Source organism: Equus quagga, chromosome 1, assembly GCF_021613505.1.
Source record: "Equus quagga isolate Etosha38 chromosome 1, UCLA_HA_Equagga_1.0, whole genome shotgun sequence".
NCBI lineage: Eukaryota > Metazoa > Chordata > Mammalia > Perissodactyla > Equidae > Equus > Equus quagga.
In genome coordinates, this window is record NC_060267.1 from 12,257,560 (window position 1) to 12,281,054 (window position 23,495).

The 23,495-nt window shown below is 51.3% G+C and overlaps 3 protein-coding genes across 10 annotated transcripts; 2 read left to right on the forward strand and 1 right to left on the reverse strand.

Moving 5' to 3' along the window:
• The first annotated feature begins 5,411 nt into the window (after nt 1-5,411).
• Nucleotides 5,412-10,970, forward strand: MMP19 (matrix metallopeptidase 19). 2 transcript variants are annotated; one of them, XM_046644922.1, is made up of 9 exons: nt 5,412-5,627; nt 5,897-5,982; nt 6,897-7,027; nt 7,268-7,483; nt 7,965-8,210; nt 8,644-8,769; nt 9,346-9,510; nt 9,673-9,800; nt 9,980-10,970. In XM_046644922.1, exons 1-9 carry the CDS (start codon nt 5,538-5,540, stop codon nt 10,277-10,279), a joined length of 1,488 nt encoding a protein of 495 aa, XP_046500878.1. In that variant the 5' UTR covers nt 5,412-5,537; the 3' UTR covers nt 10,280-10,970. The 2 variants fall into 2 exon arrangements, with proteins under 2 accessions (XP_046500878.1, XP_046500886.1); XM_046644930.1 differs by lacking the exon at nt 5,412-5,627 and having other exon boundaries at nt 5,901-5,982; nt 6,418-7,027.
• A 175-nt stretch (nt 10,971-11,145) lies between these two features.
• On the reverse strand, nt 11,146-16,791 carry LOC124250697 (transmembrane protein 198-like). Of its 7 annotated transcripts, none has more exons than XM_046682847.1 (7): nt 16,692-16,791; nt 16,496-16,563; nt 15,312-15,419; nt 14,187-14,445; nt 12,971-13,552; nt 12,369-12,529; nt 11,146-12,247 (listed from the first exon to the last, which is right to left on the reverse strand). In XM_046682847.1, exons 4-7 carry the CDS (start codon nt 14,359-14,361, stop codon nt 12,110-12,112), a joined length of 1,056 nt encoding a protein of 351 aa, XP_046538803.1. In that variant the 5' UTR covers nt 14,362-14,445; nt 15,312-15,419; nt 16,496-16,563; nt 16,692-16,791; the 3' UTR covers nt 11,146-12,109. The 7 variants fall into 7 exon arrangements, with proteins under 7 accessions (XP_046538803.1, XP_046538795.1, XP_046538813.1 ...); XM_046682839.1 differs by having other exon boundaries at nt 16,475-16,563; XM_046682857.1 differs by lacking the exon at nt 16,496-16,563 and having other exon boundaries at nt 16,692-16,759.
• A 110-nt stretch (nt 16,792-16,901) lies between these two features.
• On the forward strand, nt 16,902-23,456 carry DNAJC14 (DnaJ heat shock protein family (Hsp40) member C14). Its single transcript, XM_046682806.1, has 7 exons — nt 16,902-17,038; nt 17,474-18,942; nt 21,149-21,255; nt 21,466-21,585; nt 21,942-22,102; nt 22,185-22,287; nt 22,500-23,456. Exons 2-7 carry the CDS (start codon nt 17,530-17,532, stop codon nt 22,708-22,710), a joined length of 2,115 nt encoding a protein of 704 aa, XP_046538762.1. The 5' UTR covers nt 16,902-17,038; nt 17,474-17,529; the 3' UTR covers nt 22,711-23,456.
• Nucleotides 23,457-23,495: the final 39 nt, after the last annotated feature.

Consider the following 23,495-nt stretch of genomic DNA (forward strand, 5'->3'; position numbering starts at 1 on the left):
GGATGAGGAGATGGACATGTTTGGGGTGGGGCTGCATTGTTCAGTCTACCATTGTGTTACAAAGAATCAGGAGCAAGAATGCGCCTGGTCTTCTGGAACCAGCAAAGAGAAGCTGCCACGAACCATGAACCCAGGTGTGTTCTTTCTGTCTCTCTTCCTGTCTTGCCTCTGAGCTTCTGCATTGGGCTTCTTTCCCAGCAGTAGGCTTCCTCTGGTTCTGTACTGAGAGGGGAAAAAAATTGCCCACAACTCACTGCGTGAGCTTTACATGTTTCAGATCCAGCCACACGAAGAGACTAACATTTCTTTTTCAGATCCAATTCCAAATTCGTGGGGGGTTGGGAGGAGTAAAGCTGCTTGACTCGGATGTCTCTCTCTGGTTCTGGTAGCTGGGCTAGAGGACAGAGTTTTACATAGCGTTAACATGGCTGCTGGAAGCCACCCATTTGACCCTGTGTAAGGCGGACAGAGAAGGAGTAATCATTGTGAAGTGGACAAATAGCCCGAAGAAGTAACCACCACAGTTATATACACACACGTCTACCCTCTGATCATATGTTTTCATAATCCACCTGGGGAATTTTTTTTTTTTTTTGCTTGAGGAAGATTAGCCCTAAGCTAACATCTCTGCCGATCTACCTCCACTTTATATGTGGTTCATGCCACAGTATGGCTGACGAGTGGTGTAGGTCTGCATGTGGGATCCAAACCTGTGAACCTGGGCCACCAAAGTGGAGTGTGCTGAACTTAACCACTATGTCCCGGGGCTGGCCCCTACCTGGGGAATTTTGGTAGAAAAGTTTAAGAAGCACCAATGGATTCAATAAGTGAAGCAATGAATGATGGATTAGTACACTTTTGGCCAATACTCATTCTTTATATTTGCAAGGATACACTCTAGTCAGAAAAACAAGTCTTCCAATTTGCCCTCAGTACATGACCTTAATCCAAGCTGGGTTCAGGTTCCCATGCTCTCCAACCCAATTACCTTTTTCACTGGCTTCTTTTACTCTCTTTTTGCCACTGGCCACCACCATTGACCTCAGAGCAGACAGTTAATGCCCTTGTTGGTCAGTCCTTTCTGGTCTTATTGATCACGATGGCTAGTCTGGTCAATGAGCAGCCTTAATTTGTAACCAGTGATCAGCTGGATGTCTGTCCACCTGTTCTAGCTCTTTATTTCCAAAGAACTCTCAAATCTTCCCTCCCCGTGGGCTCCTAGCCTGTCAATATCTGGTTTCCTTTTTGAAAGCGGGGAGACAGTTATGATCTTGATTTTTTAGAAGGAGGCATCACTCCTGTAATAAAACACACACACACACACACACACTGAGGGGTCTTAGAAAATGGGCAACAGGCAAGCATGTCTTCCTCAGTTTTCTTTTCCTCTTTCCCATGGCAAAACTTCTTTCACAGCTGAGGAGCAGTGCTCATTACGCCAAAGCAGCATGCAGCTCAAACGCAAGTTGCACTCGCACGCCTCTGCACTTGACCCTTTAGCTCTCTCTTTCTCCCTACGTGCAGGATATACTTGTACACAGTGGCAATCCTTCCCTCATTGCCACATTAATGAATTCACTAAAAAACAAAAACAAAACCATACTGGCGAACACCCACTTTCCTTCTTAAGTAAGTTAGGGGCAAAACAGGGGGTGCAGAGGAGAACCCTCTCCCTACGTGCCTGGCCCATCAAGGGCGGCCCTCCCACCCCAACCTCCCTCTCTGCGTCGCTGGCCTGGCAGAAGCAGAGTTGGGTCCTTCCCAGGTCTCCCTCCCCCAGCTTGTCTCTACCCTCTTCCAAAGGGGAAGTCAGGGCTGAATTCCTTCCCTTGCTAACTCCCCACCAAGCCCTTTTGCCAACAAAAAAGGGAGCCAAACTTGACAGTCCCAAAACATTAGGACAGATCTGTTTCCTGGGGTCACAGAGTGAGGACAGGAGGCCAGAGTGCTCTCTCACATCCTACTTCCGTTGGGAAAAGCAATAAAGATCAGTTTGGTTTTTGTTAAGGAAAAGGCTGCCACTCCCAGAAGAAGCAAAAAATCCTTTGTGTTACCCTCATGTCCCTATCATCCCAGATGCTGAGAGAACATTAATCTCCCTATTCTTTTACTCCCCTCCTTGTTGCAGAGGCTAGAATTTCTCCCTTCATGTGTCCCTTTGGGAATTTGCTGGGTAACGGGACCACCAGCAGAAGCCTGCAGCAATCTCCAAGGGATTCCGATGGGATAACACCTTTTTCAGTGAATTGGAGAAGAAGGGCAGATCTTGGTCTCCCCTACACTTTGACAGGAACTGAAGGATTAAAAGATTTGGGTCTAATGTTCCCCCAGCTAAGCCACTTCAGGCCAGTGCCCCAGTGGGTGCATGTTCGAGGAGCGGTAGGTGGGTGGGGGGAATGCCAGGAAGTGTTCATGATGGGGGTCCAGGAAGTTTGGGGCATCCTGGGAACAGAATGTGCTGGCCCAGGCCCTGAGCCATCTCCAAACCCCTCCCACTTCCCTGGACACTAACCAGTTCCAGCTGTGCACAATCCTGGCCATCGCTTCCCATCTGGCATCTAGGAACTCATAACGAATTAAAGGAGTGTGTGTTGGGGGGTCCTCTTAAAAACAGAGGTTTCCAGGGAAACGGCTTGGCGAGAACTCATTCTCATTCAGCCAGGGAAAGTTCCCTCTCTCCTGACTCCCTCAGGGATCTGAGGGGAAAACAGGCCAGAGGCTAACACCGCATTTCTCTTGTATTTCTCTAGATCAAGAGCAGTGTCTGGGCCAGCCCTAACTTGGCTACAACTTACGTTTTTCTCACCTCTAGTTTCCAGTTTCAGGCCCCAGACTTGCCCTTTATATACCAGGGCATCCAGCCCTTCAGGCTACCCCATCTGGTAAGGGTGGCTGTCAGATGGGGTGGGTGATGGTTTAGAGATTGGCTTCTCCCAGGTTAGAGACCTCTATAAACATTTGCCCTTCACCCGTGGCTCCATAGTCCCTGATCATCAGAAAATAGTCTTAGGGGTCTGGCCCCGTGGCCAAGTGGTTAAAGTTACACACGCCATGTTGGCAGTCCAGGTTTGTGGGTTGGGATCCTGGGTGCGGATCTACTCCACACATCAGCCATGCTGTGGAGGCATTCTCACATACAAAATAGAGGAAGATTGGTCCAGATGTTGGCTTGGGGCCACTCTTCTTCAAGCCCCCCCCCCAAAAAAAAGAAAGGAGGATTGGCAACTGATGTTAGCTCAGGGCCAATCTTCCTCACCAAAGGAAAAGAAAAAGAAAATAGTCTCAGAGTCTAACCTACTCCCTCCTGCTACAGTTAAAAATTTTTTTCTTTTAAAATATTTTATTTTTCCTTTTTATCCCCAAAGCCCCCTGGTACATAGTTGTGTATTTTTGGTTGTGGGTCCTTCTAGTTGTGGCATGTGGGATGCCACCTCACCATGGCCTGATGAGCGGTGCCATGTCCACGCCCAGGATCCGAACCGGTGAAACCCTGGGCCGCTGAACTTAACCACTCGGCCATGGGGCCAGCCCCCAGTTTAAAATATTTTAATTAAAAATATTTCTATACAAACTCTTCTGCCACCTCCTGTGGGCAGAGAGGGAAACCAGTTTGCAGGAGGGGAGCAAGAAAGCCAAAGAACCCAGGAGTTCTTTCTCTCAGAAACAAGTTCTCTTTTTGGGGGCAGGGAGACCACATGTCCTAACCCTTCACACACATTTCCACTTCTCCCCCACTGAGAGATGACAAATTCAGAGGGAAAAAGAGCTGGGTCAGCCTGGCTCCTGGGATGGGGGTGATGCCATCATGGGAACAGAATTAGTCATGCCGACCTTGCACACACGCCTGCAGTGCCTGGCTCTAGTGGGTTTTGTTTGGGTGCCTGTGGACACTCTTGGGAGGGTGCAAAGATCAGAGATTGACCCTGAGGCTTTGCTGCTTTCTAGCTGTGTGACCCGAGGCAACCTACTGGAGACTCAATTTCCTTTTCTGCAACAAAGTGATGATACCAACCTGCAGGGTTGTTGCTGAGATTTAAATGAGGTGAACTATTTGGCAGCTTTTACAATTTCACTCCATTCTCTCCTGGCTCTTTAGTATCTAGAATGTGGTTCCATCCCCTAGAGTCCTCTGAGGCAGAGTGAGTGCCCACCATTCTCCTTTCCTAGTAACCACCATCTCTCTCCCCAACACACTAACAGACATTCCTAGGCATCCCGCTCCTCCCCCTTTTTTTCTTTTGCTTATATGAGGTGCCCAGGGGAGAGAATAACCTGCTAGGACATTCGTTTTACTTTACTCCTTCCCCTGCTGTCTTCCTCTCCCCCTTCCACCCTCAGCTGCTGTCCCTCCCGCATTATCCTCACGACTGCCAATCGCCTTCTCTTCCATGCCGGCCACAGTCTCCAGGGCTGAGGCTGGGCAGGCAGAGCTGGAGCTGAACTCAGAGCCACAGACAGTTTCAGGTAAATGCATCACATGTTATTAGTGGTTCTCTTCTGGGTAGAATTTACTGGTAGTTTTCATTTTCTTCCTTGTTTATTTTGGTATTTTCCAAATTTACTACAATGAGTGGTGGATAACTTTTAGTTAGAAAAAGTATCTTTAATCAGATAAAAATGACAATTTTCAACTGGCCCATGTCCTGTTCTCTAAAGAAGAGGGACTGGGGGTGGGGGAATGGAGAGAGGGAGGGAAGGGCTGAGCTGAGAAAGAGCTCTGCAGGGGGCTGAGGGGAGCTGGTTCTTAAACTCCACCATTTCCTGGGGGCATCAGCCTTGGGTGATGGCCTCAGTCATGGCTTTTGTCACTCATCAGTCAGAGGCTGTCGGTCCTCCCTTGCCTCTCACTGGCCTTTGGGACTTAGCCACCCGATCACACATTCCAGGCTCATTAAATGCTTGACATGATGACTTTTTATTAAAGCAGACACAAGCCGGCTTCAACAGATTAAAATTTCCAACTTGGTCTTGGGTGCAAAGAAACTGAGACCTTACTTGGATTCCCTCACATGAAACCCAAACACCTAAGAAGCTTCCTACCTCTTAGCTTTTATTTAAGTTTTTCCTATCCTAGGGCACACAGGGAGACATGAAGTTTGAAGATGAGGGGTTTGCTGCCCACGGGTCCCTGGGGCACAGGAATGCCCAACTCCAGGGGATAGCCATGGTGCCTATCCCTAGTCTCTGCAGAGATTTTGCTTCTCATCCTGCCGGGATGCCCACCCCCAGGACAGCATGAAAAGTCTTCCCGTCTCCAGTGGATGACTCTGAGGGAGTGCGCTGGGGGCTCTTCTTGACTCTCACTGTCTGGCAGGGCAGAGGTTAATGGTGAACTGCAACATTTCTCTGGGCTGAGTCACCTCCCACTGCCACTCCCCCCAGTTCCCCTCCCCTGAAGTTTTATAAAGAGGACCAGAGACTAGAGAGTGAGAAGAACTGGAGGTAAGAGCCCCCCACCTAGCCCTGCTCCCCCAGGCTCCTGGACACCTCAGGGCAGGGGGCACAGACGGCCTCTGGAGCTCCTGCCTGGTGGGACCATGAGCTGGCAGCTGCTGTGGCTGGGCTTCCTACTCCCCATGACAGTGTCAGGCCGGGCCCTGGGGACCACAGGGAAGGAGGCAGCAGTGGTGAGTCCCCTGGGAAAGAGGGACACAGGCGGGGGGAGGGAGGGTTGGGAGCACGGCCTCCCCTCTGACCTTCAACTTGCCTGCCTTTCCCTTCCTTCCTCTACTCCCTGATCTATCCCTGCCCATCTCCACTCCTTCCCTTCTCCCTGAGCCCTTCCCTAAGGCTCCTCTCCCTTAGTCCTTCCCTGTCATCCCCTCCTATCCTCATGGGTCTGTTTACCCTGAGAATAACCTCCTTCCTATTCTGCTTACCCCTGCCTCCATCATAGGATTACCTGTTGAAATACGGGTACCTACAGAAGCCTCTAGAAGGACCTGATGACTTCAGCCCAGAAGATATCATGGAGGCTCTGAGGTGAGAGGTCATAAGGCACATGTCTTCAAGGTCAAGGTCGCAAGATCTTCTTTCCCTCCTCTCATCTCTTCCTCTCCCCAGGCCCACCTCTGCCTGACTCAAATCCCTGTTGGGGATCTAGGTAATGGGTGGCTCTCCTTGTCAGGGTGGTGGGGCATGGGGTGAGATGGGAATTCCAAGATGAGGAGCACAGCCATTGGATCTTCCTAGGCCCTAAGCACTCCTTTGGAGGCTCTGTCCCACACTGTATCCCAAATACTAATATTTAGTCATATCCCACATGAAGTATAATTTATATGTTAAACTATAAGTTGAGTTGGAGTTGAGTTGTTGACATGATACCTTTTGTAAACATTTAATTTGGCACTTATTTCTATTTTGAAGTTTTCTTTTCATATTTTGGATCTAATGGATCATTTTTCTTTCTGCTCTTAGATATGTTCAGAGTCCCTTGAAAAGCCACAGTGCCTGCAGTACCTGATGGATGACATTGCCCCAGAGCAGGCAGGGCTGGGAGGGGGGGGTCCAGCCAGCAGGGAGAAGGCTGAGGGAGGACAGGTCCTCAGGTGGGAGCAGTGGTGGGAGAGTCTCCAGAGCAGGGGGTTGGGACACTTCCCCAGAGCAGGAGAAGGTTAGAAATTGCAATAGAGGAAGAAGGCAAGAAGTGAGGGGAACCTTACCTGAATACAAGACTGAAGATGGGGGCATAAAGTTGGAGTATCGTCGTTTCTGCAGAACAGAAGGGAAAGTCCCGATTATAAGGACTGGATACTGGAGTGACCCCAACATCTTCAGAGATTCTGTGCCATTCTCAGCCACCACCTTGGACAGCAGGGGGCTAACGAGCTATCGCCAGTTCCCAGTCACTCCATATAGCCCTGCCCTGCTGGATCCATCCCTTTCCCTCTTTTCAGAGCTTTTCAGGAAGCATCTGAGCTGCCAGTCTCAGGTCAGCTGGATGATGCCACAAGGGTGCGCATGAGGCAGCCACGTTGTGGCCTAGAGGACCCCTTCAACCAGAGGACCCTTAAATACCTGCTGCTGGGTAAGGACTGAGCCCGGGAAAGGGAGGGAGACAAAAGGGTGGCATGGCTCTGGCGTAGGGGTGGCGTCGGGACAGTGTCAGCTCAGTGTTGATGGATGCTCGCCTGGTAGTTACCTGATCATCACTTGCCTGGAGGGGTTGTTACATAGCTTTGTTGAGTGAGTCCCCAGACTCAGGGGAGTCCGCTGGGGTTGGCAGAAGGATCTGTGTTTCTAATCTCTTTTCTGGTCTGATAACTAGGTCGCTGGAGAAAGAAGCACCTGAAATTCCGCATCTTGAACCTGCCCTCCACCCTCCCAGCCCACACAGCCCGGGAAGCCCTGCTTCAAGCCTTCCAATACTGGAGCGATGTGACCCCCCTGACCTTCCAGGAGGTGCATGCTGGCTGGGCTGACATCCGCCTCTCCTTCCATGGTCGCCAAAGCCTGTACTGCTCCAAAGACTTTGATGGGCCTGGTAGGCACCAGCTGTGGGCTCCCACCTTACGGACCTAAGATTACCTCTGTCCCCTTGAGCCAGTGACTCTGGAATCTTAATGTTCAGTCTGTGCCCTATGCCTGACTGTACCTACACTCTCTAACCACCTGCTAACATTCCCTTGGGGAGCAGTTGGTCACCTCCTGGGCCTTACCAAGCCTCCCCTTTGAAGTTCATGCCTTCTTCCTTGGTTTACATCCCCTCCTGAAGGCACACCTCAAAGAGGACTGGACCAGAGAGGAGAGAGTGGCTGGGAGGTAAAGGGACAGAGTGATGGGCACCCCTGAGAGAACTTGGATGATGATAGAGGAATCTGAAAGGAGAGAGAGAGGCATCCAAGAGACAGTGAATATAGATGGGGGAATTTTAAGGGAATGGAGTAACTGGAGTTTATAACAGGCAGGGGATGTTCCAGCGTAGGAGACTCTGACCTCCCTCCTGTCACTTTGCCTTTGTCCAGGGAGGGTCCTGGCCCATGCCGACATCCCAGAGCTGGGCAGCGTCCACTTTGACGAAGACGAGCTCTGGACCGAGAGGACCTACCGGGGGGTGAACCTGCGCATCATTGCAGCACATGAACTGGGCCACGCCCTGGGGCTTGGGCACTCCCGATATACCCAGGCCCTCATGGCCCCTGTCTACGCTGGCTACCGGCCCCACTTCAAGCTGCACCCAGATGATGTGGCAGGGATCCAGGCTCTCTATGGTCAGTTCTTTCCCCTAGTGATCATGAGGGTCATTCTGACAAGCATCTCTTCAGGCTTGAAGAGACAAGTCTGATCTCCGTGGAGAGAAATGGCTTGGTTTCTTTCTCTTCCTCCTGCCCAGCTATTCAGGCTTCTTCATTTTCAGGAGCTGTTTTCTTGACACTTCCATATCTAATCTTCCTTCCAGTCCTCTCTCCCCACACACCCACTCTTGGGGATGAAGAATGAACATTCCAGCAAACCTCCTTCCCCCTTTCAAAACTAAAACACGTCTCCTGCTGGTGTCAATATGATCGCGCCTCCCATGAAGGGACACTCTCCAGAATTCCCTTCTCCTCTCTCTCTATGGGGCCTCTGAGCAGAATTTACAGAAGAGTGGGGAGGCCAGGCGCTCCGAGTTCTCTTCCTGAGCAGCATTACGTTACCTTACAGGCAAGAAGAGCCCAGGGATAGGGGATGAGGAAGAAGAGATGGAGACCTCCACTGTACCCCAAGTGCCCACAGAACCCAGTCCCATGCCAGACCCCTGCAGTGGAGAAGTGGATGCCATGATGCTGGGTGAGGCTTTCCTCTCCAGGCTGTAGGCAGGCAGTGCAGGCAGCCCGCTGACCTTGAGACCTGGACAAATAGGAGTGACATGGGACCTTAGAATGATCAATAGAAGTTAGACATCAGGCATCGGTTAGTGGCCATGGAGGAAGGCATGTGGCATGGGGAGGGAGGGTTCAGAGCCAAATTAAAGGTGGGCCAGGCAGGCATTTATCTCGGTTGCCACCTTATAAGGGCCACTAAAACACATCTGGAAATAAAGATGGACGAAAGAAATATTAACTTGAATGTCTATTACAGAAGGTCTTACATACCTGCATCGAAGGACAACTTGGAAGCCACTTGGGTTGGAAGCTGGGGTCCCCAAAGGGGAGCAGATATCTGCAGGGCCTTTGTTTTGTTGAGTGGACCAGAGCTGAATAGCTCTGAACAATAAAGGGGAACACTGGGTCCTCCTTCTCTGCCCTAAATCTTCTCCTTGAATTAAAGTTGAATGAAGCTTTGAGGAATCAGCCTGCCTGAGATAGCCACAAGTCTTTATTTGATCCCTGTCTTTTTGACTTGTTGACACCCCTTTGCTCTCAGGGCCCCGTGGCAAGACCTATGCCTTCAAGGGGAATTATGTGTGGACTGTGACGGATTCAGGGCTGGGTCCCTTGTTCCAAGTGTCTGCCCTTTGGGAGGGGCTCCCAGGAAACCTGGATGCTGCTGTCTACTCTCCTCGAACACAATGGATTCACTTCTTTAAGGGTAAGGGGACTAGTTTACGGTGTGTTACCTGAGGAGGGCCTGCCATCAAAGAAGCCATAAAAGAGAGGGAGAGATGAGAAGTTTCTGACAGGGTGGAATGGAGGAACCGAAAGCTATCACCTGAGGACAGAGGTGACTTGTTCTTTCCTTACATGCTCTCAGGAAACAAGGTATGGCGCTACATTAATTTCAGGATGTCTCCTGGCTTCCCCAAGATTCTGAGTGGAGTAGAACCCAACCTGGATGCAGCTCTTTACTGGCCTCGCAACAAAAAGGTGTTCCTCTTTAAGGTATAAAGCTCAAAGCAAGGGCAAATCCCGTCTTATTAGGGGCGGGTCACCTTGCACCGAGAAGCAGACTTGCTCTTGAAGGGAGACCTTCCTCGGCTGCTGCAGCCTGGGGGTGGACCTCTGGGGGTCCCTAAGCTCTCTTCTCATCCTCCTCTTCTCCCTATCTACCCCACACTCAGGGTTCCGGGTACTGGCAGTGGGACGAGCTGGCCCGAAATGACTTGAGCCGCTACCCCAAACCAATCAAGGGGTTATTTACGGGAGTGCCAGACCAGCCCTCAGCTGCTATGAGTTGGCGAGATGGCCGTGTCTACTTCTTCAAGGACAAACAGTACTGGGGCCTCAACTGGCAGCTTCGAGTAGAGAAAGGCTATCCTAGAGATATTGCCCACAACTGGATGCACTGTCGTCCCCACACCCCAGACACGACTCCATCAGGTGGGGATACCAGTCCCTCAGCCAGAGGCACTGACCATTGAGCCACAGGAACAACTTTGGATACCACTTCCTTGACCATAGATACCTTCTTGAACACTGACCCCTCACCCGGAGACACAATCTTGGACATCACCCCCTCAGCCCCAGGCTCTACCACCCTTTCATTTCCTGGTAATGTCACCCTCCAGAGGCCCTAGACCTGAATCACACGCCTGCTCACTAGACTGCAGGCAGTGTGGCAGGGGCGTGAACCATAGACCTCAGGCCTAGAAATGTCCTAGCTCTAGCCACCACTCCTCTGTGCTCTTCCCACTCCTGGGCGGTGGCTCCCTAGCTCTGGGTCAGCCCCCAACTCCATTTACTTCTTCCCCGTCCTCGAGACACTTCTGACTGAGTTATCTACTCTCTGGAGGACAGAGGGAAGGCATCAACCAGGCCATTAGCTCACAGCAGGCAACAGCTGGGAAGCCGGATGCCTGGGTCCTGTTCTCCCTAGATAAAGTGCAAGAAAATAGCATGGCCAGTAAAATGAGCAGGGGCTTTGGAATCCTTGAGAATCACATTTACTTGCTTATGACTTTGGGCAAGTTAATTAACCTCGTTGAGGCTCAGATTTCTCATTTGCAAAATGTTAATAGCAATTCTGCACAGTTGTTGCATTAAATGAAATACTACATGTGAGGTGCCTGGCACATTTGTGCTTAATAAAGCTAATTCCATGTTCAAAAGAGAGGACTGAACAGCTCTTCCTCTGGCTGTGTGTGTGTAGTTGTGTGTACAGTAGTCCAATGTGATAGAGGTACCCTTATCAGGGCTTTAGGGGACAGAGGACTTGTCAGTCTGGCTAACTTTGTTTTGAGGTGCAAAGAAAGTAACAAGCAGCAACAGTAGAGACCAGACTCCCTGGTTCAGTGTTCAACGCCATTTTATTCACATGCTCCCACATTCTTCCTCCCTCCCATCATAGCCTTGCTGCCCAGAGGAGGGATAGAGCTTCTTTCCTGCTGTCTAGGGAATCAGGGAACAGACTTTGGGCAGGAGAATCAGAGTGGGGAGAGTTAGAATGGTTAGTGGCTGGGGCAAAGTTCTGGTTGAGGAGGAGATATGTATCACTCCCAATGCGAAGCAGAGAAGGCACTTGTCTCTCACACAGCCCCAAAGACCAGGCTCCTTTGGGCAAAAGGGCAAGACTCTGGCATGCAGGTCAATGCTCTCTCCTTGGAGGAAGAAGCCAGTTTTTGGGGGAGGCAGGTGCTGAGCCAGGCACTGCCCCATGGTCTTCTTCATGTTAAGGAAAGAGAAGCATCATGGAGGACAGGACCCCCAACTGAGGTAGGAGAAGGGGCCTTGAGCCTATAAGGTCCGGGGGAAAGGCTGGCCAGGAACCCAACTACCCCCTAATGAGGGGCCTGGGGATTAAAAGGGTCCTGGCGCTCCTCTGTGCCCTTCTCCCCCCAAAAAAGCTATTAAGTGCTTTAGGAGGCTTCCCGATTTTCTATAGGTCCTACAAAAAACAAAACCCCTTATTTTACCATTATGAGGCACACTGAGGTGGGCATATAAAAGGCTATTTGGGTAAGGGCCTCCTAGGTTTGGAGGAAATTAGAGAGAGTGCTACTTTGGGACCAGGGCACCTCTGTTATTGGCCAGAGGTAGGTATTCATACTTCCATTCTTCTCCTTTCCCCACAGGATTCCTCTCTGTCTGTCCCTGAAACATATCCCTACAGGGCTGGTCTGGGTTAGAGCACAGATTCTAACCCCGATCCAAGAGGTGGGGAAGTTTGTGTGTGGGTCCTGTGGGCTCAGGCCCTGCCCACCTAGTATTCCCAGGCCCTTGCTAGGGGTGGGGGCATCAGTGGAGGTTTAGGCTCAGGTCTGGGTGGAACCAGAAGGTGTGGTGAGGGGTACAGTGGAACCACAGTCAGAATCCAGGTCCAGGACAGTGTAGGGGGCTGTTGCCTGGGTGCCTGGTCCTAGTTGGCGCTCTCGAAGGCTCTGGAGATAACTCTGGAGGGGCACGGGGCAGAGAGGGCAGAGGAAAGGGCCTGGGTCAGAGCCCCCTCCCACCCTGACCATCCCCATGTGCCCTCTACCCCATCCCCCAGAGTACCCTTCCCCTCTTACTCACTGGAGCCAGACTGTCAGCAGGGCTCCGGGCATTGTGGGGGAGCTGGCGCCGGTAGCTGCCCTCACAGAGCCCCACCCCAGGGGAGGTTCGGTGCCACTTGGCCTCTTGTTGACGGATCCGAAGGAGTTGGAGATGCCTTCGCTGGTGGCTCAAGACCACTGCTTGGGAGGGGGCGAGAGAGACTTAGGGAGGCCTCTTTAGATCTGCATCCTACCCCCAAACACACTCACACTCTGGAGAAACCCACTTGATCTCTCTGTTCCGGCTCTCTCAAGGCTCAGAGCCCCACCAGTTATTCTAAAAGAAACTCTTCTTTGGAATCCTTCTACTCTTTCCTCCTGGACTTCTCTGAGATCTTCCTTTCCTTCGATAACAGTTCCTGATAACTCTTCCCTGCTCCCTGTGACAATTTCTCTTCTCATTCTTACTCAGACCTTGGGCTCCTCCAACTCTAACTTTCTTTCAATGCCCTGCCCCATCCACCGTAGACACCTCCGCCCTCCTCCCTCAAGTGTATTTTCTCCCTTCTCCTCCTCAAGTCTGGGAACTGGGGACATCACAAGGCACAGGTTAGCTGCTTCTGTCCCATGGCACTAACTCACCATTGGCGTGGGCTCCATGTTCCGCATCCATGAGCTTCCACTGGGCCAGGGCCCCAAGGGTCCCGAGGGCTGGCCAGGTCCCCAGCAAGACCCAGCTATACCAGCAGAGAGGAGGCAAGGCTGGAAGTGCCTGCAAGCGTTGGCCTAGCCGACGGCCCAGTGCCAGCCCCTCCAGGAAGTAGTCAGCACAGGCCACCAGCACTGCAGCACCCAGCAGGGCTGTGCCCAGAACTGTGAATGGACGTGGCCATCGAAGCGTGAGCAGGGCTCCCAGCAATGCCAGCCCCACCAGCCCCCCGGCCGGCACCCAGGCTGAAGGTGGCTGGTAGATGGGCTCAGTGCCTAGAAGGACCCCGGCACCCAGGGTTAGGCCTAGCAGGAGACCAGTCAGGAAGAGCCCAACACTGCGAACCAGCATGGTGACCAGGCCGCAGAGGAGTCCGATGCCTAGCGCAATGCCCGCGCTCACCTCCAGGCTCAGCTGTGTCTCTAGCACTCGTTCCTTGTGGCACAGCAGGAAGATCACCAGAGCTCCTGACAGCAGGCCCGAGAGAAACATCACTGCCTTGAAGCAGCGGTAGCCTGGGAAGGGAGGCAGGAGGCACTGAGAGACGGAAGGGGGTGTCTATTGGGATAGCTCTGATGAATTAGAAGGGAGAGGAATGGCTAACCAGAGGAGCAGAAGACAGGAGCAGCACACCCAGGGACCTCAAGGCAAGGGCAGAAAGGAATCATCTCAGGGAAGGCAGAGACTTTTCAGGAACTGTGAGGGGACGGGAGGGAAACTTAGGAGGTAAGATGGATGCATTGAGGGGAGCAAGTATAGAAAGAAGGTTTAGTCCTTCCAGAGACGGTAGATGGGAAGAAATCAGCATGGGCTGATTCAGGTTATTGGGGAAGGGTAAAGAAACCATAAGCATAGAGGATACTTTGGGAATGGAGTTTTGAGGTAGGAGGGAGGGGGAAGGCAAGTTGATAGTTGTTGGGGTATGGGGTGTGGTGGTGGTGGAGAGGGGTGGGGGGGTGTCAGAGATGGAGGGCATGGGTGTGGGAAACGGACAAGAAGAGCTGGCAAGAGCAGCATGGCTCACACTGAAGGTAGACATTCCCTGATAGAGGAGCAGAGGTGGCCCAGGAGCAATGGAGAAAGTTGGCATCATCCTTGAGGGTGACAGTCTTGGGCAGCTGCCCCCTGGAACCCTGGCCCTGCTCTCACCGAAGCAGCAGTAGATGATTCCAAAGCAGCAGCAAAGAGCACACACCAGGGCAGGTGCCAACTCAGGATTGTCCTGGGGTTCCAAGACACATCTTGGGTCTGGAGGCTCTGGGAGTTGTTGATTAAAGGACCTGGGGTCAGAGGTCATGGCCAGGGGCAGCAAGCCTTCCTCCATGGCAGAAGAGAAGATGGTCACAGAGTGGGAGGTCAGTGTCAGCTCCTCTCACCCATCCATGAATGTCTTGAGGGGGTTGGAAACCTGCAAGAGGGTAGGGAGCCGGAACTCAGGTGCCCATGTATCCGAAGGACTCTGTACCGCTATTCCTTTTGAAGAAGGGCCAATTTCAGGAGGGAGCATGGCCCTGGCAGGGTAACTGAAGAAATCTACAGGATTGGATTGAGGAGAGCCAGCTGTCTCTTTATCATCCTCTGAAACAAGGACACTAAGTAAAAGTTAAACGAAAATCTAAGGTAATGAGCTTTTGTCTGTCTCCCAGCTTTCCAGGGAGGAGTTGGAAAGTCCTAGGTCTGTGGAGGGAGGGGCCCAGGGGAACTAGTGGAACTAGGGGCTAAAGGCCCAGCAGGCTATTCCAGCTGAAAAGAAAGCGTGCCCCATCTGCTGCTGGGACTCAATACTGCTCCACTGGACTGGGAAGGGTGGGGTCAATGGAGAGGGGAGAAGGAGGAGAAAGAGGAGGGAATGAGTCACAGTGGGGTCTCTCAACAACTGCTCCAACCCCAGGGAAGGCGGAGAGGAAAAAAACCAGACACCAAAAGAGTTTGGGACAAAGACTCAAGTAGAGACAGTCACCCACACTTTGTCAGGGTTTTGAAGCTTCGGCTTCATGCAGAGATGGAGTTGCTGGGGGAAGGGGCATACAGCCACAGTCCAGCTCCCATGGCCCCTCATGAACTAAGCGGGCACCTTGCCCAGAGACATCTCACATCCTGGTAGCCTTTTGCTCCTCCCCTCAGGACACTGGTGGGATTTTTCCTACCCCTCCCTTTCCCCAGGGGTGTCAGGGCTGCCAGTGGGATTTGAATTCAGTTCCTGAAAGGAGGAGAACACCAAGGAGGGGCTGGCATTGGGGCACTGTGGGAGTCGGGTAGGGTGGATGCAGGCACCTTCCTTCAGCTGTCTTCTTTTGGACATCAAGGTCCTAACAGGCTGGAGGGTTGGCTTGGGAAATCCCTGGGGCTCCTCTCCTCAATCCGCTTGGAAGTCTGGGGACCCTAAACAAGGAGAGGTTGGGGTGGGGGTGTTAACTACTCACCACCCTGCCAGGGCTGAGGAGAGGACGGGGTAGAAGTGTTTCCCTAGACCCCCAGCTGCATCCCTGCCCGGAGGTCCTAGACGATGGGGCGGCTGTCGGGCGTGGGCACCCCCAGGGCCACTCTGTTCGTTGCCCACTAAACTCCTGCAACTTGTAGCCCAAGCCCCGTGAGCTAAATGCAACCAGATTGGGGGGTGGAGGAAGGGGACAGGGTGTGTGTGTGTGTGGGGGGGGTGACATCACGGGGCGGGCCCCTCCAACTCTTTCCCCTGTGTGTGGGGGGGACCCAGTTTGCCTACAGTTCTAGCCTGGGACGAGAGACTCCTCCAACCATAGCAGGGAAGGGTCTTGGGGTCACTGCAAGAGGTTTCGGGGAAAGATCTCTGAATACTTGGGCGATGACTCGACAATCGAAGCTCTCAAAGCCCCAACTGGGGTCCCTGCGCACCCCTGGCTCCGGCTTGGTTTCTTCCACTTCCCAGAGAATTGGAGTATTGTCTTCTGGAGAATCTGGTGGTCGGGATCGGGGACCCGGGGAAGGGGCTCTTGCTGGTCTAGGGGCACCGGCGAGGGGTTCATGGGTGGAAAAATTTGCTGAGCAAGACGGGGTCTGGAGGGGGGACTAACAAAAGAGGGGTGTGTCGAGGAGGGGACCGACAGAGAAGGAACCCAAGCCTGGTCCGCGTGGGGGCGGGGGCGCGTGTAGACGTCGACTGAGCAGCTCGGTATGCAAATGAGATGCAAAGCAGCATGCAGATAAGTGCAGTGTTTTTTGGCATTTCTCTCCGGTCTTGAGCCCAGCGGAACTAGGCTCCCAGTCCCCCAGCCCTGCTCCGTGACGGGGCCTGGAAGCTGCGTCCAGAGGGGCAGATCTAGGCCGTGGGAGCTGCAGTTATACGGGGCAGTTCGCCAGCTGGGTCAGGCGTGGGAAGGCAGAGGGTTGCTAGGAAAGAAGGCGCAGCGCAGAAGGGCCAGGGCGGGGGCTGGCCCGAGGCGTCCTCCCCTCCACCCCACCTCCGCATGATACAAAAGGACCTCTGTCTTCGCTACAGCCAGCCGGGAAGGGATCAGGGCAGTGGCTCCTCTACGCTGCCTGGTTCTGTCTGCAAGGGAAACAAGACTGTGGCTCGGTGGCTGTCCTCTATCTTCCAGTGTCGGCAAAACCCAAGAATACAGCCAGAGGAAGCCTGAGAATCTGCCCCTAGTCCGCAGGCGCTGCTGCAGCACCCACTTGCTTCGCTTCCAGCGGTGCAGCTCGCGGTGCACCTCGCACGAGCGGAGGCCTGCGGCAGAGGGCCCTTTAAGGGGCGGGGCCAGTGCTTCTCCAGGACCGCCTCCTCTGATTTGACTCAGCGCCGGCTGATCGGGCTCGCGCCTCCGCCAACCGCTTTTTCTTTTCCTTCCCGTCTCTTCCCTGGTGACCCCGGAAGTGGAAGTATGCGTAGCTCGGCGGCCGCGGCGGGGACGGAAGACGGAAGCAGAGCGTGAGCGGGAGGCGGAGCCGGGGGAGCTGCTCTCGTAGCTCCCCCTGGCCCTAGGCCCAGCTGCTCGAGGGGGAGGAGTTACCGCCGCTTTTCGGTACGTTACCTTCACCCCCTCTACCCAGCCCGAGGGTTCCCTGGTTGTCTCTCTCGGGCAACCCCCCAAGCTCCGCCCGCAGGTTTTCTTAAAGGGCCGCACGGTCCCCACCCTTTTCTGGCAGCGTGCGGCCCCCCTTTCCGGCCGTCTTTGCCTTTTTCCCAAGAGTGACCCCAGGACCACACCCTTTGTGGTACCTCTCTCTTGCCCTGATTCAGGATTATAGCTTTCTGGGGAAAGAAGAGTAAGGGGGTTTGGGGTGGGGGAGGGAAGGATCAGGGTTGTGGTTAATGTAGTATTGTCTCATTGCTAGCGGTAATGAATGCCCCAAAAGAACTTGGGAAAACAAGGGAGATGGGTGCATTAAATATATTCTCAATCTAAGATTATTTATTCCTTCTCTTGATCATCCCCACCTTGCTACCTTTGTTACAGGCATCAGAACTTACCATGATGGCTGTGACCTAAAATCCTCAGGAAGCCCCGGGGTTATGGCCCAGAAGTACCCCGGAGAAAGAGGGTTGTGTGGAGCCCACCACAGTGGTGGTGCCTCCCTCAGGACTTTAGGACCCTCTGTGGACCCTGAAATACTTTCATTCTCAGGACTCAGGGACTCAGCGGAGCCTGCTCCTAATGGTACCCGCTGCCTCACAGAGCACTCTAGTCCTAAGTACACACAGCCCCCAAACCCAGCCCACTGGTCGGATCCAAGCCATGGCCCCCCAAGGGGTCCAGGACCCCCTAAGGATGGTGAAGACCCTGATCAGAGTGAGGCATCTTCAGAAGAAGAGTCAGGAGTGGACCAGGAACTCTCAAGAGAGAATGAGACTGGGTACCAGGCAGATGGGAACCCTTCTTTTCTTTCCATTCCATCTGCTTGCAACTGCCAGGGAACCCCTGGAATCTCTGAAGGGCCTTACTCTGAGGGAGGAGAGAGTTCTTCTAGCAACTTTTGCCACCAGTGTACCTCTCCAGCTTTGGGGGAAGATGAAGAGTTGGAAGAGGAATACGATGATGAAGAACCTCTTAAGTTCCCCAGTGATTTTTCACGTGTGTCCAGTGGAAAGAAACCTCCACCCCGGAGACAGCGGCACCGTGTTCAGGCCAAGGAGGATACTCGGGAGGGTGGACGCAGAGATCCCAGGTCCCCTGGTCGACATCGGCTGGGCCGGAAACGAAGTCAGGCAGATAAGCGCAGAGGCTTGGGATTGTGGGGAGCAGAGGAACTGTGTCAGCTTGGGCAGGCAGGCTTCTGGTGGCTGATTGAACTGCTGGTATTGGTGGGAGAGTATGTAGAAAGTTGTGGCCATCTCATCTATGCATGCAGGCAGCTGAAAGGCAGTGATCTGGACCTTTTTCGAGTCTGGGTGGGAGTCTGGGCAAGGCGGCTGGGGGGCTGGGCCCAGGTGATGTTCCAATTTCTGAGCCAGGGGTTTTGCTGTGGGGCAGGGCTGCTCACCCGTTTTCTTAGGCTACTGGGTGCTTTGCTGCTCCTGGCTCTGGCCCTCTTGTTGGGCTGTCTACAGTTGGGCTGGCGGTTTCTGGTGGGATTGGGTGACCGGTTAGGCTGGAGGGGTAAAGCCACCTGGCTCTTCTCTTGGCTGGATTCTCCCACCTTGCAACATTGCCTGGTTCTGCTGAGAGACAGCAGGCCATGGCAGCAGCTGGTGAGAATAGTTCAATGGGGTTGGCTGGAGTTGCCTTGGGTCAAGCAGAGTACTAACAGGCAGGGAAATGCACCTGTAGCTAGTGGGCGCTACTGCCAGCCTGAAGAGGAAGTGGCTCGACTCTTGACTATGGCTGGGGTTCCTGAGGATGAGCTAAACCCTTTCCATGTGTTGGGGGTTGAAGCCACAGCATCAGATGTTGAACTGAAGAAGGCCTATAGGCAGCTGGCAGTAATGGTGAGTACCTTTCCCCTCTGTTTCCTGTTCATCTTTTGTTCCCATATTTTATTTTCTCTTGCAGTTTTAGAGAGAGAATAATACAGGGAAGGCAGAGTAGAAAGTCAACCTGAGGCTGAAGAGTAACTTTAATTCTTAAGAGTCATAAAGACTTTCCCCCATGTACTATGGAATCTGACTTTCCCTTCATTTTAAGTTGAGTCATGAAATTCTTTTTCTTAATGAAAAGAAATGAACCTGGTATGTCAGGTGGTGTTGGACTCACTCACCCTGGAATATCCAGGTGAAGTCCCTCTGACTAGGGTGGAGAAGAGGCCTAGTCAGAAAGCCTGTCAGTTCCTCCCCTCTGAATAAATGAGGGTGTTTTGAACACGGGGAAATCCATCTATCTGTCCCGGGGAGGCAAGTGTGGACCTAGTGTGGGAAGGTTCAGGGAGCGTATGTGATTATTCCAGGATCAGGTGAAAGAAAACAAGCTGTCTCAAGACCAGCAACCCAGAGTGGGAAAGGGAAGGAAAGTGGAACAGAGATTATAGAGAGGCATATGCATGTGTATGTCACACATGAAAATATGGTTGCTTTTATTGATAAGAGGGGTACAGGTGGGAGTTGTGACACACCATATGATTGAGGGAAATGGTTTAATACAAGCATGCAATCACATTGCTACTAGAAGTAGATATTAGGTTGCTATTTTTATATATGATTGTTACTGCTATTCCTGTACAAGTAAAACTATATTACGAATATAAGTACTGTGTATAAATTACATTGGAGGCCTATTTGAGTGTTTGGAACTGGAATGGTAAAATATCACAGTGTGCAAATTACCTGAATGGTAATTTACCAAATGGTAAATTCATTAACCATTCAAGGCACACTAAAGTACCAGGCCTGTAACTTATCAGAGGACTAATTAATGAATTTGGTGGGAAATGCATGCCCCTTGGTGGGTAGCATGGGATATTCTTAGAGTGGGGAACAACTGCTTACACTCAAATGGTTACTAATAGTAGAGCTTTTCTCACTTTCATGTCTTTTAGCACACATCCTCTCGTAGGGAATATCATTCTTACAAAAATTCTCATTTTCAACTTACTTTCTTGGAGTAGAGATGTATTTAAGTTCCCCATTCCTCAACACACCTGCCCCACACCCCAAAGTTCTCCCTTGTTCTGGGCCAGAGTATCCGTGGGCTGCTTTTTTTTTTTTGTGAGGAAGATTAGCCCTGAGCTAACTGCTGCCGATCCTCCTCTTTTTGCTGAGGAAGACTGGCCCTGAGCTAACACCCGTGCCCATCTTCCTCTACTTTATATGTGGGACACCTACCGCAGCATGGCTTGCCAAGTGGTGCCATGTCCACAACCTGGGATGCGAACTGGCGAAACCCGGGCCGCCGGAGCGGAACGTGTGCACTTAACTGCTGTGCCACCAGGCTGGCCCCTGTGGGCTTCTTTTGTAGAACTTCTCACTGCCCTTATTAGGCGCTACAGTGACCATGACTAAAAGGCTGTTCTATAAGCTTGGGAATGTGGGAGATTTAACAGCATTTTGTTTATCTGGCATCGGTCAGGAGACTAGCTTTATCTTTGCATTTTTGGGGAATGAGGATATTATTTGTCTTGGAGACAGGCTGAAAACTGGATAAAAAGCATGTGAGGATCATAATATGCTATTTCATTTATTTCTGGGACAGAAAGGCCAACTATTGTGGGAAGTTTTGAGTAGATATGAGAATTTCCTAGTTAGAAAAGATTGAGTTTGAGTATGTAATATCTTTGGAACTCTTACTTCATGGCTGACAAAGTTAACATCTGAGGGCTTAGTATGCATGTGCCAGGTAGGGCGACCAACCATCCGCATTTGCCTGGGATTGAGGGGTTTCCTGAGACGTGAACTTTCAGTGCTAAAACTGGGACAATCCGAGGTACACGGGAATGGTGGATCACCTTAGTGCCAGATTCTGTGCTATATACTTCACATATATTCTCATTTAATACTCCCAACAATCCATGATATATAAAATATTTTAGGTCATACAGCTAGTAAGTAACAGACCTGGGACTTGAACCCAGAGCAATTAATCATTAAGCTATACTGACTCTCTAAAAGGATGGTCAAAGAGAACCCTTTGATATGAGGTTATTTTGACCCAAGATGGGGAGAGGGTTAGAATGGATTTGTCATGAAATCTTTCTCTTGGTAGGTTCATCCTGACAAAAATCGTCATCCCCGGGCTGAGGAAGCCTTCAAGGTTTTGCGGGCAGCTTGGGACATTGTCAGTAACCCTGAAAGGCGGAAGGAATATGAAATGTAAGTTGGAGATGTGAAGTTGTCAGGTGGGGTAAATGAATAACCTTCAATAGCAGATTCCCTCGAATTGAAGATGGAGGCTCTCTGACGTGGAGAGAACTGAGGTTGCTTGTCTTTCTAGCTGACCAGGGGCCTCAAGAGGCCAATAGATCTGTCTCCCTTTGTCCCTCGCTCAATACCCTTTGACTTACAAAGCCTTTCTTCTCTCAGGAAACGAATGGCAGAGAATGAGCTGAGCCGGTCAGTGAATGAGTTTCTGTCCAAGCTGCAAGATGACCTCAAAGAGGCAATGAATACTATGATGTGCAGCCGATGCCAGGGAAAGCATAGGTATGACATAGGACAGGAATGGTGTAGCCACAGCTTAGAGATTGGGTAGCCAAACACCTTCCTTGTGAGTATTATTGGTAGTTATGGGATACACATGGTGAATAAAAAGACCCTGAGGTTTCTACTTTTGCTATATTGTCAGTAGATTTGGGATTTGAATTAGCAGTAAAAAAAAAAAAAAAAAAAAAGATATTTTTAGCTTTAAGATAGAAGGTTGAGGGCAGAGTATACATAGGCATATGTAACAATTGAGTGGAGATAATTTTAGATGTTTCATCCATATTTGTCAGTAATGATGAGACTCTGGTAATGCCCTAGGCTTGACAATTAAGAACTGTCCTTTTTTTGGGTTGCAGGAGGTTTGAAATGGACCGGGAACCTAAGAGTGCCAGATACTGTGCTGAGTGTAATAAGCTGCATCCTGCTGAGGAAGGAGACTTTTGGGCAGAGTCAAGCATGTTGGGCCTCAAGATCACCTACTTTGCGCTGATGGATGGAAAAGTGTATGACATCACAGGTAAGCTTCTGTCCTCTAGAAATATGGACTCATAAATGCTCAAAACTGTGATGTTTTGGCTGATTATTTCTCATGCTTGCAGAGTGGGCTGGATGCCAGCGTGTGGGAATCTCCCCAGATACTCACAAAGTTCCCTATCACATCTCCTTTGGTTCTCGGATTCCAGGCACCAGTGGGCGGCAGAGGTAGGTGGTATTTCTTTCAATAATCTATCTACTATTCTAGCTCTGAATATGGTTTCAGGTGACATGCTGTTTAGGACACCTAGGTGTCTTACTCTCTAAGAATTTTGGCAACTAACTCAGTAGATCTTTAACTCAGGTATAAATAGGTAACACAGGTAACCAAGTGACTCTTAATATCTCTTGCCTCATTGTTCTTTCTGTTTTCCTCTCAGAGCCACCCCAGATGCCCCTCCTGCTGACCTTCAGGATTTCTTGAGCCGGATCTTTCAAGTACCCCCCGGCCAGATGCCTAATGGGAACTTCTTTGCAGCTCCTCAGCCTGGCCCTGGGGCCACTGCAGCCGCCAAGCCCAACAGCACAGTACCCAAGGGAGAAGCCAAACCGAAGCGGCGGAAGAAAGTGAGGAGGCCCTTCCAACGTTGACACCCCTTCTCTTCTTTCCTCAAATCAATGTCAGGGAGTCAAAAGGGCTGTGTACAGCACAGGATGGAGTTTGATTTGTTTATTTTTAAATATTTAAAAAAGGGAAAATTGTAAGCTCAAATTGTTCACTCAGTACTTGTAGGAAGCCCCGGAACCACTCTCCCTCCTCCACCAGCACCCAGGAACTGAATCTTGTCTTCTGACAATACCAAAGAAATAGGGGGTGGCCAGAGCAAAGAACCGAGGGCCTGGACCTGGGCTGGACAGTATCCCCCATAGTAGTGTGGGAAATTTCCCTGGGGTCTGTATGCCTTTGTCTTGTCTTTTGCTTCTAGAGCAGATGACACTTTCCCCCTCTTTTTAAACTATCTTATTTCTTGACCCATTTCAGAAGGGAGTCCCTTCCTTTACCCCAGTATACTAGTTAAAAGACAGAACAAGAAAGCATGTAGCCCTAATTTTAGGAGATGTTTAGAGTTCAGGGAGTGGGAACTCTGAATTTTTCCTCTTTTACCATTGTGGGTAATCACCCAACTTCATGCTTGTTGCTGCAGGGATGGCCCAAACTAGTAATTTTTAAAAAGCGACTCATGCCCTCTGCCCTTGGGTGAGGGGGATGGATAAAGGGGCTCCCAGCAGCACCCTTATGATCCAAGGGTTTGTATTTTTTTAAGTTTGTTCATATTTGTATGTACATATATATTTAAAGCCAGGGGATTATCTTTCTATAAATATATAACTGGCAACCTGTATCTTCCCTCTCTTCTTTGCCCATATAGCTTGAG

What these genes read in the sequence shown, in the direction of transcription:
- LOC124250697 (XM_046682847.1), bottom strand. Translation starts at nt 14,361, where the DNA reads ATGGAGGAAGGCTTGCTGCCCCTGGCCATGACCTCTGACCCCAGGTCC. An exon ending in ACATGGAGCCCACGCCAATG is followed by an intron (nt 12,530 to 12,970) that starts GTGAGTTAGTGC and finishes CCCCCTCCCAAG; the next exon opens with CAGTGGTCTTGAGCCACCAG. An exon ending in CTGCTGACAGTCTGGCTCCA is followed by an intron (nt 12,248 to 12,368) that starts GTGAGTAAGAGG and finishes GTGCCCCTCCAG; the next exon opens with AGTTATCTCCAGAGCCTTCG.
- MMP19 (XM_046644922.1), top strand. Translation starts at nt 5,538, where the DNA reads ATGAGCTGGCAGCTGCTGTGGCTGGGCTTCCTACTCCCCATGACAGTG. An exon ending in CAGGGAAGGAGGCAGCAGTG is followed by an intron (nt 5,628 to 5,896) that starts GTGAGTCCCCTG and finishes CCTCCATCATAG; the next exon opens with GATTACCTGTTGAAATACGG. An exon ending in ATGGATTCACTTCTTTAAGG is followed by an intron (nt 9,511 to 9,672) that starts GTAAGGGGACTA and finishes ACATGCTCTCAG; the next exon opens with GAAACAAGGTATGGCGCTAC.
- DNAJC14 (XM_046682806.1), top strand. Translation starts at nt 17,530, where the DNA reads ATGGCCCAGAAGTACCCCGGAGAAAGAGGGTTGTGTGGAGCCCACCAC. An exon ending in ATAGGCAGCTGGCAGTAATG is followed by an intron (nt 18,943 to 21,148) that starts GTGAGTACCTTT and finishes TTCTCTTGGTAG; the next exon opens with GTTCATCCTGACAAAAATCG. An exon ending in AAAAGTGTATGACATCACAG is followed by an intron (nt 22,103 to 22,184) that starts GTAAGCTTCTGT and finishes TCATGCTTGCAG; the next exon opens with AGTGGGCTGGATGCCAGCGT.